The 18,053-nt window shown below is 41.8% G+C and overlaps 2 protein-coding genes across 6 annotated transcripts in view; one reads left to right on the forward strand and one right to left on the reverse strand.

Annotated features, from left to right (window-relative positions):
- Positions 1–18,053, reverse strand: part of LOC103273039 (astrotactin-2) — a 358,841-nt gene that overhangs the window by 22,167 nt on the left and 318,621 nt on the right. The window lies entirely within an intron of this gene.
- Positions 959–13,559, forward strand: TRIM32 (tripartite motif containing 32). 5 transcript variants are annotated; one of them, XM_008070501.2, is made up of 3 exons: positions 982–1,035; positions 10,166–10,226; positions 10,443–13,559. In XM_008070501.2, exon 3 carries the CDS (start codon positions 10,524–10,526, stop codon positions 12,483–12,485), a length of 1,962 nt encoding a protein of 653 aa, XP_008068692.1. In that variant the 5' UTR covers positions 982–1,035; positions 10,166–10,226; positions 10,443–10,523; the 3' UTR covers positions 12,486–13,559. The 5 variants fall into 5 exon arrangements, with proteins under 5 accessions (XP_021574466.1, XP_021574467.1, XP_008068692.1 ...); XM_021718793.1 differs by having other exon boundaries at positions 10,446–13,559; XM_021718791.1 differs by lacking the exon at positions 10,166–10,226 and having other exon boundaries at positions 959–1,035; positions 10,446–13,559.

An 18,053-nucleotide genomic window follows, 5' to 3' on the forward strand; every position in this document is an offset into this window, starting at 1 on the left:
CACTTATGAACAGGTGGCCTTGTTATGTTACCACCTAGGCATCAATTGTTGCCTTATCTCATGGGATCTTTATGAAGATTAAGCGAGCTATGCATGAAGTGCTTAGCTGTAGACAGACAGCAAGTGTCAAAGATGTTAGTTTTATTACTGCTTTTGTTTCTTCTTTTATCATTGCACAGGGTCAAACAGCTAAGCGGAATTTCAAAGCCAAGCTCATCCTACTTCAAACTCCTTGGTGTTCCAAAGCTATACAGCAGGGTCACCGCCAAGAGCAGGTCACGGGCCCCAAACCACCTCAGGGAGCAAGGTCATGGCCAGCCAGTGGGCCAGGCCACCTCCCACTTGGTAAGACTCCTCCAACCCCACTCACAATTCCCCAAAGCTAGAGTTGGTTTGGGTTCCTGCAGAGGCGGAATTGCAGAGCTTATTCCCCATATCTACCTTAACTAAGAGCAATGCGTTCAGCGGATAAACTTGTCTCTAGTACAGCAGTGTGTCGCAGGGAGAAACAAGGGAACAGAATCAGTGTTCTTTGAAGTGAGTCCAGGTTATGTGCTTGCCCCAGAATGGAAGTTTTATTCCTCCCTTGGTCCATTTCTGAGATAGGAGGTGCCAAGGCTTTGATGAGGACCACTCCGAAAGGTCACGGTTTTGTGAAGGGGTTAAGGCGTTGAGGTTGGAGTCAGACTCGGACACATAAGTTCTGGCTTAGCTCCTGACTTTCTGAGTGAATTTGGGCAGCCCCTTTCACCTATGGGCTTCAATTTCTTCCTACAAAGGGGACAGAAAGCTGGATTACGTGTTGCTAAGGCCCGGGCTTTTATAGAAAAGCACAGCCCTAACGGATCGATGGGCCCCGAGCACTCGGGAGGCTGGACTACATGCCCCAGCATTCCCTGCGAGGAGGCGGGGCGCAGTGACGGACAGATGGTTTACGAATTGGCGGCCAGTAAAGGGCGTGCAGCGGCGCGTGCGCAGACCGCGACAGGCGGGTGGGCTGGAGAAGGTGGACGCGTTGGAGCCTCGGGCGGTCAGGTAGGGGGCGGGAAGGAGGGTTGGGGACTAGGGACCGCGGCCAGAGTCGTGGGCGGTGGCTGAGCGGCAGGGCACCGGGCTGTGCTGGCGTGCTGCGGCCAGCCGTGCCCGAATGGCAGGGTCTGGGGACCGGATCTGAGGGGCAGGATCGGGGCGGGGGTGGGGGTGGGGCTGTGAGGGGCAGGCTCGGGAGGAATTCGATGGTGTTGAGGAGATGCAGCTGGGGGAGGGGAGCGAGGGGATCTGAAGATTTGCGGTTGCTGCATCTCGGGAGGCATGAGGTAATGTGGGGTCCCTGAGGAGGGTCTGGGAGCAGCATGTGGGAGACGGGAGGGGACTTGAGGGCCCTGGAGGGATCTGAGTGCAGTATTTCAGAAATATGAAGGAATTGGGGGGCCCTGGTGAGATCTGAGACAATCTATAGGTACCAGGCATCTGGCGGGGGACAAGATCTGAGATCTAAAGGAACAAGGGCTGGGCGACCCTAATTGCTAATGAGAAAGGATTTTCCGGAGTGGGATCAGGCTAAGATTGAATGAATAAGGTTGAGTTCCTGAGGGAATCAGTAGAAAGCAGTATCTTGTTAGCAAAAAGAAGGGAGGGACCTGGCTATGTTTGAAGGCAACACATGACATGGTTGGGTAAAAGAGGCAAGAGTAGGGTTTGAGGGTGGCTGGGTGCCTGATGGAATGTAGGAGATAGGGCCTCAGATTGTGGAAGAGCAGAAATCTGAGGTGTGGGATTGGAATATTGAACTGAGATGCAGGGCTGAATGCTGCAGAGCTTTGGAAATGGATTAAAGGATCTATGTCAGAGGAATTTGGGGCACATGAGTGAAGAATTGATGAGGGTTGTAATATAGAGCATGAAATACTGGAATTCAGTGCTGTAAGAGGGTTGAGAACAGGGTTTGGAGAAGATTGAATGGTGGGCTGGAGATGTTCTAACTGGGCTATAGAGATAAAGAACTCTGAACAGATTTGTGCATTTGTGTCTAGGACTGTTAAAGGAATATTTCTGAAGTCTGCATGGGAAGCATAGGGAGTTCTGGGAACCCAAGGACCTAAATGTAATGTATGAAACTACCTATGAGTATATGACGTTTAGCAGAGTTCAGGGGTTCAGAAACAAAGTGATAAGTCTTCAGTTCAGAAATCCTGAAGGAGTGTGAGGATCCCTATGAAGGGCAAAATCTTCTTCACTTATTAACCAAAGATACCTCATCATGAGGCAGTCATGGTACTGCCACTAAAAAGTGGAAGGCTTTGGGAGAAGATAGTCAAAGTGAGGATGAAGCAGGAAACTTATTCAAAGTCAACTGCCTAAACTCCCTTTCTTGTACCCCCAAGCTGTAATAGCATGTAGTATGAGACCTCCAGGGAAATAAGTGGAACATTATCTCAAGCCAGAAGTAATCTTTATAAAGTTCATTACAGCTTGAACCGTTAGTGATTCTGTGAATGAGGTGTTGATGCTGGGACAGAGACCAAAAAAAAAAAAGATGTGGGGGCGGTGGGAGGGAGACTCTTATGTATTGAGTATTTAGTCCAATGCCAGGCTCTAAAGCAGTGGTTCTTAGCCAGTAGTGGCTTTGTCTTCCAGGAGACATTTGGCATTGTCTGGAGACATTTTGGTTGTGACAGTTCTGATGGGAATACTACTAGCTTCTAGTGGGTAGATACCAAATATGCTGTTAAACATCTTACAATGTATGGGGTAGCTTCCACAACAAAGAATTTATCTGGCCTAAAATGACAGTAGTGCCAAAGTTGAGGCATGATGTGGTCAGATATCCTGGATTCAAATCTTTTACTGACTGTGTAGTCTTGAGTGAGTTACTTAACCTCCCAGTGCCTTGGCTCTTTATCTGTAAAATGGGATTATAATAATAGGACCTATGTTATAGGATGATTGTGGGGATTTAGTCAGGGAACCTAGTGTCTGGTACATAGTAAATGCTCAAAATTTAGTAATTTTTAGTCTTATATTTACTTTCTTATTCAGTTTTTTTTTTTTTTTAACAGCCCTTCTAAGTAAGCTCTACGGTAGTCAGTTTTACACACGAGGAAACTAAGCCTTAGGAAGTGACTTGCCTAAGTTTTCATAGCTAGGAATGGCAGAGTTAATTAAGCTCATACCCAAATCTCTGTAACTCTGTGTATTCCTCTTTGCTTGCTGGGGCCTATTCAATCTTTCTTTCTCAGTTCATTTCCCCTCTAATGGAAAGAAGGACTACTCTGTGAGTATCACTGAGTATCAGATTGAACTCTAATTGGGAGTAAATCTCTCTGATCAGGTAGGGAGGAGCCCTGGACTTTGTTCTTGATTCGCTCTTAGACCAGGACCAGTGGATAGATAAAGGGAGGAGCTTGAGGTAAGCAGTTAGGATAAGATGCAAGGGACTATGGGGTGAGACACGGAGGCCATTGGCTTGAAAAAGCATCTAGCAGGGAATGAGGCTGAAGAGAGTCATACTCTAAGAAGAATAACTAGTTTTGTATGTTCACTTTTGGGCTTCTTTTTAGAATAGTCGCATTGACACTGTCAGCTCCAGGACTAGCTGCAGCATTGCTGAAGCCAGTTTAGAAACAAAGTTGGACTCCTCCTGAGGATAGAAACTTAGCTAGAATATCTACACCCATCCCTAATGAAAATATGTAACAGGAGTTGAGTCAGCCTAAGAATCAGAGGCCTGGAGTCCAAACTCCTTGCTCTGCTGTTAATTTACTATGTGACCTTGAGCTAGACAAGCACTTGTCTTTTCAGCCTTGATCTATTTAAAATGCAAATTGCTACCATTTATTGTGTGCATTATTTCAGTTCACCCTGCCAACCATCCTGCCAGCAATCTAGTTATTCCCTATTTTACAGATGAGAACACTAATAGGTTAAATGACTTATCCAGGACTACATAGCAAGTGGCAAAATGAGGATGCAAACTTTGTGTTTGACTTCTCTATTACATTATACTTGTTGTAATAGAAAGGCTTTGCCAACACTTAAGGGCTCCTATGCTCATGTCTAGAGTGTGGCTGGAAGCCAAAAGTTTATGAGGCCCTTAAGGTAGACCATTGTCCATGCACAATGATGTGCTGCCTTGTGACATTCCCTCCATTATTTCTTTCTGGTAAAACAGAGAGGCTTAAAAATCATTTCTAGGTGCCCTTACCAACCTCTTATCCAGATACTGCCTGGAGCTAAGGAACTGTAACACATCTGTTATGTCAGTATGATTTTATGGCCAGGAGTTGACAGGATTTTAATCCCTGTTCTACTACTTAATGGCTTTGAGACCTTGGATAGGTTAGTTTTCTCTGAGCATTGAATTCTTTATTTGTAAAGTGGAGTAACACATACTTTATGTGGTTATTATGAGAATAAGAAATATATAAAAGATAGCTGACAGTAAATAGTAGTTGCTTTGTGAAAGACAGTAATTATGAGAGGAAGGCAGTGCTGAAAGGAATCTGTGCTGCTTTGCTGGATTTTGATGACCCTTAGTGGTTTCTGCCAATCTTCCCGAAATTTTCATCCCCTTTTGTACTCTTTCCTAAGATCTCCTTCTTAATCCTTTAAGCAAAAATCTCATGAGTAAATGAACACATTATGTGTAGAGAAAGGAACTGAAAGAGAGTTGAATGGCCAAGATGAGTTGAAGGTTCCTAAGAAAAGGCTGCTGATTTTTCCCTTGTCTTATATTCTTGGAGTCACATTAGCAGCACAGGTATTACCCAAATGTTTGCGGAAGAGGCACGGAAGACTTTCTAGGTCTTGCAGTTTTAGAGGAAGACAGAGACAACAGGCAAACATTTTTTCCAACAAACCCTATTGTTAAGATAACTTACCCTTGATATAATTTAGCTAAAGTTTCCTTTTCCACAAACATATTTCCTTCTGGGTTGTTTTATGTGTCCCAGATTGGTACAATTTGGGAAGCATGCTTATATTTGCCTATAACCCCATACTTGTTGAGTTTATCTTAGCTGTTCTCAGGTAATCTAAACTTCATCAAAATCCTTTCCCACACACATGACTGGATGAGTGTCAGGTGGTAACCACTAACTTGCTGAAAATCAGTCCTGCTAGAGAGTGGCCTTCGGGGGCATGGAGATAGTTATGCACTTGATTAGCATTCTCTTAAAATGCATGAGGAATAAATACAGTTTAGAAAGCTGACTTGAAGGGAAATGTGATAAACTGCAAAAAAAAAAAATCCAGTCAAACCAGGGGAATGTGCCAACAGTGGGATAGAACTTTATGTCTTGTGAAAGAAAATGTGGTGTCTTCCATGTTGTCTAGTTTTTAAGTGAAAGTTCTGTTCATGGCTATTTGTTGTTCAAAATTGTATCTTTCGTGCCTTTCACAGAGCTGAACTCATACTAGGTACTCAGTATAGGTTCGCTTAATTAATTGCTTAAAGTTCTCCACTTTTGCTCATGGCCTAAGCCCCCAAGGGCTGATACGGCTATAGGAAATAGAGACATCTAGAGAACTACCCCATGGTGCGGATTCAAGCATTGGATGAAGATTTGAAACCTTAGGGTCACCTCTAATCTTTTGATTTGGAGATCAAGGTACAACTTCCAGGAGGGCCCAGATTTTGATTAACTATATGTATCTGATGCCTCAGGTACACTGAACCTATTGAAAAGTACCTATTCATTTCTTCTCATAGGTTGGGAGGTGGTGGCAGCAACTGCCGCTGTTGCTACAGTTACTACTACTGTGAATAATAATAAAAGCTATTATTTACTACACAGTTAATTGCATGCCTGGCTTGGTACTGTACTTAGTGCTTTACACATAATTTCATCTTTACAATATTTGTGAGGAAGATACTATTTTAAAGCCCCTTTTCATAGGTAAACAGAACTAGAGATAAGTAACTTGCCCAAGTCTTCACAGTAAGTAGTAGAGCTGGGATTCAAATCCAGAAAGTCTGATTTCTGCACCCACTTCCTTACTCTATGTAATACTGCCCACTCCTAGCTCCTGCCTTTTAGACTTAATTCTACTGTATGATTTGCAGTCTTAATTTCCCTCTCGTAGTCTTAGTTTCTTCATCTATATTACTTTTTGAGATTACCACAAACTCTAGCATTCCATGTTTAATCTCTGCTAGAAGGAGCTGCAGCAGCTTATTTTTTGGGCAGTAGAAGTTGTGAATTCATTGACCCATCAGCTCCTAGCCTGGATGTCTACATTCTCAATCAAATTGCTCCAAAACTGACCAGTCCTTTTATTAATCTTGATATGCCTTTCTGTGCCATGAAAGGAAAGTTTCTTCATCATTTCAAAATTCAGTTTGTAAACAGAATGCTTTGTTAATACTAGTACTAGTAGCTATTATTGTTAATACTGTTCCTGGTTGTTAATACAATTATGGTAATTAGCAACATTTCATTGCATACTTACCAGTATCAGGCTAAGTACTTTATATGCATTGTCCCTAGTCATTATAGTAATCTTTTTATAAACTAAGAAAACAGGTTTAAGGAAGTTAAAAAATTTGCCTTCTGACTTTTCAGGGTTTGGTTTGTTTGTTTGTTTTGTTTTTTCTACTATCTTATTTCATGGATTGAGGAAAACCCAGTGAGGCCAGATCAGGCTGAGATAAAATGATATAATTTTTCTGAGTCTTAGGGCAGCCAGAGCAGACACCGTTTAAGGGGTAAATTCTCATCTGAAGAGATGTGCTAGTATCAGTATGGGATGGGCAGTATTAATATTTGATCAGAAGGGTGAGAGAGGGGGAATCAGGCTGAGGTGAGATGAGGTGGAAGGTCAAAAATTAATAGAGCAAAGTGCACAACAGGAAACAGACATTCAAGTCATCAGAAAGGGAGCCAAAATCATAAATAGCATTTTGGGGATTTATTTTGGTTAATAGCAGATTTTATACCTGGTAGAAAATGGGGCAGCTTACTTAAAGAGTTGAGGTGATAAGACAATTCCTTTCACCTTTGTAGTCTATGAGGGAAATTGGGTCAAATTGATTTACCATCTGAGTCATTATCAGTATTAACAATAATGACCAGATGTACCCTTCTGGAGGAGAGAGACTAACTGCCTGTCTCTTAGCTCCATTTCAGACAAGGTTCCTTCAGAAACCAGTGTTTTCAAGTTTGGAAATAGGAAAAGTGGTTCTAACTTTTTCCACATCTGAGGCTATCTCCATGCCATGCTGGCAAAGCATGTCAGCTTCAGGGCAGGAATTCTTGACATCCTCAGCCTGGTGAAGCTGCAGTCAGCTGACATAATTTGGAGTATGGATGTGGGCATAGTAAATTCATTTTTTAAAACTGATGGCTTAGAGAGGCAGGAAGCTTTTTAATTGAAAAAGATGGTATGGATATTTCACAAAGCTGAGGAAAGAATTTGCTAGTATTTTTACAAATTGGCAGACTTGTTTAATTAGCTGATTTGCAGTGCCAACTCTGAGAAGAACACAGATGTCCCTGTGCATTGTAAGGTAACATGCTCTGGATTCAGATACCAAATGTTGCCCTCAGTCTGTTGTCCCAGATGATAGGAGAACTGAAGCTATTGGTTTAGAACTGAGAAGAGTTGATTGGATCCTAAGTTGAGGATTCTGTCAGTATTTCTATACTATTGCCCCCCAGACCCATGGCATTTAAGAATTCAGCACTCACAGTTTCACATATTCACATGAGACCTCATAGGTTCATGGTATGTTGTAATTTGTTATGTTGTTGAGGCATGCATTAGAGTCATAATGGGTTGCAAGGCTGGTGTGTGGGAGTGGGTCACCTAACTAATAAATCAATCTAATCCACTCTGTAGCAGCAGAATCTCATAATCATATTATTGTTCCTTCTTTCTCATGGAGAAAACTTATGTGCTACAAGACAGCATTTCACAGAGCACAGTCTAGAGAGCACTTGTTAATAATTGTTATATGACAGGAAAAAAATAGCTTGAAATAATCTTGGGTTAAAGAAAGTAATAATATCTGTACTGTAAGATTATACTATGTTTGAGCTGTGTCACTTTGAGTCACTTTTTCTGAGTCTTCGTTTTCCTATCTGTAACATAGGATAATAAAAATACTTTATAGTGTCATTATCAGGATTAAGTGAGATTAAGCATAAGAAGCATCTGTCATGGTATCTAGCACATAGTAGGCACTAGAAGCATGCTGTTTCCCTTGTAGTACAAAGGAAGTGGGATTTCAGGGAAGCAGGATTGACTAAATTGTACTTGTCTGCTGCTGAATATTTGTCAGATTGTATTCCAGAGCTAAATATGGTGGAAATTTGTTGTGATATATATCTCTACCCTGATTCCCCTCCTCTTATATGCCTGGAGAAAGAGTTGATAACCTGCACAAAGCTTTCCGGAGCTAGCTATATTGTCCTTAAAGCCAAGCTCCTTTTTCTCCTTGATGGTTGACCATCTGCAGATCACAAGACTGCACAAGTGCAGCTGCGTTTAAGAAAGGCTGAATTTATCCATGTGCCTCACCTTGCCAGACCTATTTATTCTAATTTTGGTTATAAGTTGTCAGTGACATAAGGTTGCAGAGCACTGAGATCTCTCTGGGTCTGCTTCATAGGTGTATGTATATCGAGTAGGGTGGAAGTGTTCATAGTATGCACTACAAGCCAGAAATATACTGTCTTAATAAGGCACTACTATTACTTAAATCATCTGGGTTTGAGTCTTTGACCATTTTAGCTCTTCACCCCTCTTCTACCATAATCTACTCAGCTTTCAAATCTTACTGACTATACTTTGGAATATTGCTCAAATGCATCTTTCCTTTTCTGCCATCTGCTCCCTAATTCAGACTCCCCATTACCTCTTCTCTGATTTGTTTCTCCACTCCATCCCAGCTTTGAGCATATCAGTTCCCTGCTCCAAAGCATCCACTGCCTCACCATGCCCTTGAAAATGAAACTCACAAATCTCATTTTGGCTCTGAAGTCCTTTTATAATCATTCCCCAATTTACCTTTCCAAATCTTTTATTCTATCTATTGCCCCTGTATAATCCCACAGTTTTGATCTAAGGATAAGAAAAAAGAGAACTAAAATTCATTTAAGAAGACTATTTTGGTGCAGAGCCAAATCTTAGCATTCTATACACCATATGTATTATTTCATCTAATTCTTATATTAACCCTGTAAAGGCAGAATTATTCCTATTTTACAAATGAGGAAACTACAGTGCAGAGAGGTTAAGTGTTCTCTGCTCTCTTTCCAATACATAAAATTTCTTGTCTTTCCCTTGCTGCCTAACCTTTGTTAAGGTAGTGCTTTTTGCCTGGTATTCTTTCCCGTGTCTTCACATATCTGTGCATCTTTCTAGGCCAATAACAAATGTTATCTCCCCTCTGCAAATTGTATTTCCCTTCAAGTTAGAATGACTCTATCTCAACTCCATTAATTTAATTTATATTTTATTTGTGGTACTACTTACTGCCTTGATTATGACTTATCTACATGTCTTGTCTCCTAAAGTTTGAGCATCTGAAGGGCAGGACCCATATCCTGAAAACCTCTTAGTATCTAGTACAGTACATGGTACCTAGACTTAGATGGATGAATAGGTAAGTAGGTAGGAAAATAAGTAAATGGAAAAAACATATTTTCTGATCTAATGTTTCAGATTACCTAAAGCTAATCATCATAATTTTCTATTTCTCTAGATGATTTCCTAGGCCTCCAAACATGACACAGTAAATTCCATGAATGATTTTTTTTTTAAAGCTTCCACGCTTTTGCTCACACAGTTTTCTTTGCTTAAAATACCTTTATCCCTCATTACCTCGTTTCTTTCAAGATGTCTTTTAGAAATGACTCTGCTCCTGGGAAGCCTTCCCCAATTCCTCTAGGTAGAATCCATCACTCCATCCACTGTACTCCTGCAGAACATTGTGTGGACCCCCATGTTATGCTTACTCCTTTTACTGTTTGTCATTTTTTGTGCTTTTCTCCTAGCATAAATTATGTTGTGTGAACATGAAAAAATAGGAAAATAATCATTACCACTTATTACAAGTATACTAACTTGCCAGGTGCCATACTAAATGTATCATATTTATCATGTTATTTAACCCTTACAGTAGCCATATAAAATAGACACCATTATTATTTCTATTTTACAGATGAGTGATGAGGAAACAGCTTTAGGAAGTTTGAATTACTTCTTTAAGGTCATGCAACTAAGTAAGTGTCTGGTACCCCATAACCTGAATTATTATCTAGTATACAATGATTTGTTTTGTTTCCCTGTGTGTCGCCCTCACCTGACACACAGTAGCTTAATAAAATAGTTGTTAAATAAACAAATGACTGAATAAATGATCATAGCTATTCTCTAAATGTTTCTTGAGTGAATTTATAGGCAGTAGAAGATGAATAATGGTTTCTTTTTCTCTTTAGCAGGAATCTGACCCTCTGGGGCATGACTGTTGAGCTGTTTATTTCTGGGCTGTGCTAGCAGGACCTTTCAAAGGAAGAGCAATGGCTGCAGCAGCTGCTTCTCACTTGAACCTGGATGCTCTCCGGGAAGTGCTAGAATGCCCCATCTGTATGGAGTCTTTCACAGAAGAGCAGCTGCGGCCCAAACTTCTGCACTGTGGCCATACCATCTGCCGCCAGTGCCTAGAGAAGCTACTGGCCAGTAGCATCAATGGTGTCCGCTGTCCCTTTTGCAGCAAGATTACCCGCATAACCAGTCTGACCCAACTGACAGACAACCTGACAGTGCTGAAGATCATTGATACTGCAGGGCTCAGTGAGGCTGTGGGGCTGCTCATGTGCCGGTCCTGTGGGCGGCGTCTGCCCCGGCAGTTCTGCCGGAGCTGTGGTTTGGTGTTGTGTGAGCCCTGCCGGGAGGCAGACCACCAGCCTCCTGGCCACTGTACACTCCCTGTCAAAGAGGCAGCTGAGGAGCGGCGTCGGGACTTTGGAGAGAAGTTGACCCGTCTGCGGGAGCTTATGGGGGAGCTACAGCGGCGGAAGGTAGCCTTGGAAGGTGTCTCCAAGGACCTTCAGGCAAGATATAAAGCGGTTCTCCAAGAGTATGGGCATGAGGAGCGCAGGGTCCAGGATGAGCTGGCTCGCTCTCGGAAGTTCTTCACAGGCTCTTTGGCTGAAGTTGAGAAGTCTAATAGTCAAGTGGTAGAGGAGCAGAGTTACCTTCTTAACATTGCAGAGGTGCAGGCTGTGTCTCGCTGTGACTACTTCCTGGCCAAGATCAAGCAGGCAGATGTAGCACTACTGGAGGAGACAGCTGATGAGGAGGAGCCAGAACTCACTGCCAGCTTGCCCCGGGAGCTCACCCTGCAAGATGTGGAGCTCCTTAAGGTAGGTCATGTTGGCCCTCTCCAAATTGGGCAGGCTGTTAAGAAGCCCCGGACAGTTAACATGGAAGATTCCTGGGCCATGGAGGCTGCAGCCTCTGCTGCCTCTACCTCTGTTACATTTAGAGAGATGGACATGAGCCCTGAGGAAGTAGCTGACAGCCCCAGGGCCTCTCCTGCTAAGCAGCGAGGTCCTGAGGCAGCTTCTAATATCCAGCAGTGCCTCTTTCTCAAGAAGATGGGGGCCAAAGGTAGCACTCCAGGCATGTTTAATCTTCCAGTCAGTCTCTACGTGACTAGTCAAGGTGAAGTGCTGGTTGCTGACCGTGGCAACTACCGTATACAAGTCTTTACCCGCAAAGGCTTTTTGAAGGAGATCCGCCGCAGCCCCAGTGGCATTGATAGCTTTGTGCTAAGCTTCCTTGGGGCTGATTTGCCCAATCTCACTCCTCTCTCAGTGGCCATGAACTGCCACGGGCTGATTGGCGTGACTGACAGCTATGATAACTCCCTCAAGGTTTATACCTTGGATGGCCACTGCGTGGCATGTCACAGGAGCCAGCTGAGCAAACCCTGGGGCATCACAGCCCTGCCTTCAGGCCAGTTCGTAGTAACTGATGTGGAAGGTGGAAAGCTCTGGTGTTTCACTGTTGATCGAGGAGCAGGGGTGGTCAAATACAGCTGCCTTTGCAGTGCTGTGCGGCCCAAGTTTGTCACCTGTGATGCTGAGGGCACCGTCTACTTCACCCAAGGCTTAGGCCTCAATCTGGAGAATCGGCAGAATGAGCACCACCTGGAGGGTGGCTTCTCCATTGGCTCTGTGGGCCCTGATGGGCAACTGGGTCGCCAGATTAGCCACTTCTTCTCAGAGAACGAGGATTTCCGCTGCATTGCTGGCATGTGTGTGGATGCTCGTGGTGATCTCATCGTGGCTGATAGCAGTCGCAAGGAAATTCTCCATTTTCCTAAGGGTGGGGGTTATAGTGTCCTTATTCGAGAAGGGCTCACCTGTCCAGTGGGTATCGCTCTCACTCCTAAGGGGCAGTTGCTGGTCTTGGACTGTTGGGATCATTGCATCAAGATCTACAGCTACCATCTGAGAAGATATTCCACCCCTTAGGAGATTAGAAATATCAGTGTCTTCTGCTCCCCAGCCAACTTCCCTTCCCTAAGTCCTTGGTTGTTGGTGGTACATATAGAGTAGACTTGGCCTATGTCCTGATTCCAGCTGGGTAGTTCTATAAGATTTTAGAAGTTCCATCTTTTAGTGTTTTTTTATTTGTTATTTCCCCCTCCCCACTTCTCACCTAAATTCAGAGCTTTAACAGATGCACTGCCCAAATAGGACACATGATGATGGTGTTAGCTAAAGTTTGGTTAGAAATTAGGCACTTCCACGGCTTTGTAGAGAAAACCACTTTAGCCTTTTGCCCTTGTATTTGAAATGTACCCCTGTATTAAGTTCTTGTTGATTTTTCTCCCTGTTGGCTTTGATGTTCTTGGTCCATTGTTTCCTTCCTATTATAATGTGCTTCATCTGTGACACTTTCTCTTCAACTCTGGTTGCATTCAATGTGCATGCTCCAGTGGGATCTGCTCCACCTTTCAGTGACATTTTAGACATCATATTTCTCTCGCATAGTCTCAGATCACCTTTACCAGTGCAGTGTGAAAGCTTATTCTTTTAGTGTCACCAAAGGGGATGCACAGTCCCTTTGGAAAGCAGTACCTCTCTGCTGGGGGATCTGTGCCATCTTGGATTGGTCTCTCATTACAGATGTGACAGAGAATGGATTGACCCTAACTGCTTGGTGTTGAAGACTTCAGCCTGGAAACTACTTGCCTTTTGAAGAAGCATATATGGATTGGAATTATGCCAAAGCATAGAAAGATGGGAATAAGCAAATGTAAATGCTAATATAGTGAGCAAACATGGGAAGTCTTGAGAGCTCATCGATTTTCATACTACCTCTCTCCATTGGCCTGTGCTAAGAGTTATCTGAGGAATTGTACAACAGAGGCCAAGGCCAGCAAAGTGGGGAGATGGACATGTCTCATTTTCATTACTAACAACAAACAACAAAACTGTTGGGTTGTTATTTTGTATTTTCCTCAAGTGAGTACATACTGTTTGATTCCAGGACTTATTTCCAGTTCTCTGTCAAGCATTAAATAATTCATAACTGTTTCTTCATTACTGGTGTTCATGTCTTTTAATTAAATATGGGATTTTGGAGATGATAAGAGGGATAACTTGCACCATGATGTTTTGCTGTTTTCTTATCTAACACTACCAATTCTTTGAGAACATAGGTATATATCCAGGTCAAAATGCTGCCAAAAGTGCCATTATGTAAAGACAATCCAAATATTCCCACACGCATGTATACAGAATCATCCCCCCATGGCTGGAGTCACCAACACCCTGTTCTAAATTGAGCCTCCACTCTATTTTATCTTTATAATTACAATTCGAAAAAGAAAGATAGCCTTGTGCTTTTAAGAAGATCAGAAGTGGGTAAGAGAATCTGATGAGATTCTTGCGGCTTTGGTATTTACTAGGCAACATATCTTGCTCGTTAAGTGCAGGGGTAATGGCAGGCCAAAGAGCTATACCCTTTCTTTTGTGAAACAAAATATGCTCAGCTGAGCTACTCAAAATTGTTTTTATCATAGCAATATTTGGTTTTGTTTGTTTGTTTTTGAGGCTTCTGTTGTAGTTGCCAAAGGATAGGTAAAGAGGTGACTAAAATGATGTTGAACTAGTTTGTCTTGTGCATTTCACCTGGAGAAAGCTCTATGTTCTGATTATGAAATTGTATCTGATTTTCAAAGATTGTGTAATTTAGAGTAAATTGATCCAATTAAAAATGCATCACAGATGACTCCACTAATTATTAGAGCCACTTCATCTGTGGTGGCACCTGGCAGCAGATCTGTCTTTGCTGTCAATGGGGGGACTTGCTGAGGCAGTAACAGCAGCCCAGGCCTTTGGCATGGAGTTTGCAGCAGAGAAATTAATATGATATTGTGGGCTGGGTTGAGGTAAATGAGGCCAGGAACTGTACAGCTGCCTAGGCTTTTGGAAGGAAGTGCTATCATTGATTGGCATTCTGCATTTAGATCTGTCCCCTTCTCTAAACTGTACTCAAGCCTTGGCCCTAAGCAAAACAGGTATTTGCTGGCTCAAAATGGAAGTAAGCATGATCTGAATGTTTTTTTTTCTTTTTCCTTTTTGATGTGAATATTTTAGGCTGTGCTTAGTACATTCAATTTTTAATTATCTACCATTTGAGTAAATTGCAGACTATGGCCACAAGAAACTAATCAGTTCAATTACAGCAGTTTTTTTGTTTGTTTTTTAAATCAGCAGCACCCTTTTCCAAATAAAGTCTTATATTTAAGTCTATCATGTAAAATAGGTCAAAGAGCAGCTGCTATGGTTGAAACAGGTTTGTCAGGCTGGAGAACAGGCTATTTTCTCCCCTCACCTCACCTCCTGTGCTGTCATTGCAAAACTCTTGTGAATCTACAGAGTATTTCCAGAAAACCACTGAACCACAGAACTGCTAATCCTACAGTTGCATCTTATTAGCCATGTGGTCTTGAACAAGTCACTTAACCCTTCCTCTTCTTGAAAATGACAAAAATGATCCCTGCCTCCAGAAAAGGCATGAAATAACATAAAAACACCTGGTTTTATTTCCAGAATATTCAATAAGTGCTGGCTGTTTTTAACTTTTATTGAGTTGCTCAAAAGAGTGCCTGGCAGCATGAGGCCATCCAACCATGCCAAACAGCACAGTCCTTGCCTACCTTCTTGCTTTGCAGGTTTCTGTTCGGCAACCAAAACCCTTCTCAGGCACTTCTTTTCCACTAGCCCCAAGTCTCCATATATATCTGTTCACCTGTTGCTTTCTGTTATCTCTCTACCTGTTTTGTGTTTCTATTGTATAAATCACTATGTTGCTATTATTTTTGCATATATCTAAGTTTTACTGGGGGCAAACTAATCATATACATGGTGCCTAGTATAGAATATGTTCTCAGTTATTTAGTTGGCTCAGTTATTTAATAGGGCTTCAGTAACCTGCCTGAGTCCCAGCATAGCCCCCTTACTCTGAATAAAAAGGGATGCTCAGACAAACCCTTTTATAAGGCAGATAAAAAACTAGTGGCAAACAGTTCTGCCTTACAGCTGGGTTAAGCCCCTTCTTTCCTTTATTATTCTGAGTAATTCCACTGAATTCAAGGTTTTGGAGCAATGATTCATTCAGTATTTATTAAGCATCTATTGTGGGCCAGCGCTATGCCAGGTGTTTAGAAAAGAAAAACTTAAATGATCAATGATATTAATGTGTCTGCTTTCTCATAAATTATTCCACAGTCTTTCCTGTCTGAGGTATTTGAAATTTACTGTTCTATCACCCTGGACTTCCTCTAAGCCCAGATACAGGCAGTGTCTGAATAATTCTGAAAGTCAATCCCAGTATACACTGTAGTCTGAGAGAGTCTGCAGAGGGGTTCTCCGTTATTCCAATCAGGGTAAATATGGTTTGAGTTTTGCAGTGTTCCTCTGGGTAAGGCAAGTAATGCTTAAGTAGTTGTACTTTTAATCTAGTACTGATTAATGACCTCTTAAAAGTGAAGTGTTACTCTGCTCTTAGGAGAGAGATGGAAGGCAGAACCTAGTGGGAGACTCAGTTCTCTGCATCTGACTGGGATGCTGATTTGCACTCGGGATGTACAGCTTCTCGAGGCAGCTCAAAACAAATTACAGATATGAAACAACAGATGCCTGGTTGAATTTTACAAGCAGGGCAGTGGTGAGGTAGAAGACTGTTTAGCAAAAAACACACTTAGACTTCAGATGTATGGCTTTATCTTGTCAATATTATTAATATTCATAGGACCTTAGCTAAGTCTGAAGTTAGTGAGGCAGCTCTGGGACTGGCAGTGTATTCTAGAGGGAAGATCACTGGACTTGAAGTTAGGCCTGTCTGGATCATGGCTCTGCATTTTAACTAGCTATGTGTTCTCAGACAATTGCCACAGCTCTGAGCATCAGTTTCCCTATCTGTAAAATAAAGATATTGGACTAGGTCACCAAAATCCCTTCCAGCTCTCTGTTTTTAAATAATTTGTTAACCAAATGGAATTATGGTTAAGTTTTCCCCCAATGTTTTGTATAATTTTTGTTATAATTTTATTGTGTTTGCATTATACTAGTGGGAGGAAAAAAAAAAACCAACCCTGTACTTTGGAATCAGCCCACCTTGATCTAGTAGCTTCTCTACCCCAACTGTTGTAACTTTACGGCTGCTTATTAGCTATTGTCACCCTGCTAAGCTACAGTTTCCTTACCTGGTAAGAAGAAATGACAGTTTATTAGAAATGACAGGCTGCTGTGAGAATTAAAAGAGATTAAAAGGATTGTATGTGTAAAAGTACCTAATTCAGAAAATATGATTTCCACTGTAGGGGTCAAAGGCTTCCTTCCCCTTGTGGTGAGCTATACACATTCTTCAGGTAAAAGCTGGGGGGAGATTTCATATCTGTATTGATGATGCAACAGCATATTCAGCACTTCTTGACTTCCTAATTAAAAAGCCTGTTGGAGGAAGAGTGGGATTGCTGGAGCAGGCAGAGGCAAAAACTAATTGACAGCAATTTGTCCCACTAGGAAAACACATAAAACCTGAAGTCTAACCATTTAATTAAAGTAGTTAATATGGCATCTTGATTCTTCTTGAGAGGTAAATAGAGCCAACATTTTAAAATGATATATATATATGCTAATATACAGTATATCTAAATACACATATATGTAGAGAAAGGTACAAATTTTTAAAAGACAACTTAGAAACATGCGTATTTAGCTATTCGTGTAGATAGCTAGCTTTAAAGGATTTTGCCTCCAGGACAATATTCATTAACTCAAATAATTATAAAAATAAAAGTAAGCCACAAATCCCACTGTCGGGTGGTTAAAGCTTGGTCTATACAAGTAGGGAAGCCTGAGTTTAATTGTGCTTCCCTTGCTTATTAGCGCTATGACCATTAAGTCATTTAGCCTCTCAGCCTTAGTTTTCTCATTAGTAATACAATGATTCTGTTTCACATTTTATAATACTATTGTGAAGAGATAATGATTATAAAACCCCTAGCAGACTAACAGACATTTTTGAAATTATAGTAAAATGTATCTGAAAGTTACCTTCATTTTTGTTATACAAAAATAATAGGAAAATGGTAAGGAAACCATTTATCCCTTTACCTCAAAAGAAAAGTATTTAGTCACTCACTGAAATCTACTGAAAACATGTAGAGTCTGTATGTGTGTAAGTCAAATGCATGTTTTTTCTATACAGGTAAACCAGAATTTTCCTTGGTGATTTACTCAATTTACCTGGTTAAAATTATAATAACATTGCATATTGTCACAGAATATTAAGATCTGGAGGCCGAATGCGGTGACTCACGCCTATAATCCCAGCACTTTGGGAGTCCTAGGTGAGAGGGTTGCCTGAGCTCACGGGTTTGCGACCAACTGGACAGCTTGGTGCAACCTCATCTCTACAATAAATCAAAAAATTAGCCGGACTCGGTGCCTCAGCCTGTAATCCCAGCGCTTTGGGAGGCTGAGGTGAGTGGATTGCCTGAGCCCGCAGGTTCGAGACCCGTCTGG

This window comes from Carlito syrichta, unplaced genomic scaffold (genome assembly GCF_000164805.1).
Source record: "Carlito syrichta isolate Samal-C Ts95f unplaced genomic scaffold, Tarsius_syrichta-2.0.1 Scaffold313459, whole genome shotgun sequence".
In the NCBI taxonomy this organism is placed as follows: Eukaryota; Metazoa; Chordata; class Mammalia; order Primates; family Tarsiidae; genus Carlito; species Carlito syrichta.

Coding starts and splice junctions, on each gene's coding strand:
- TRIM32 (XM_021718791.1), top strand. CDS start 10,524: ATGGCTGCAGCAGCTGCTTCTCACTTGAACCTGGATGCTCTCCGGGAA.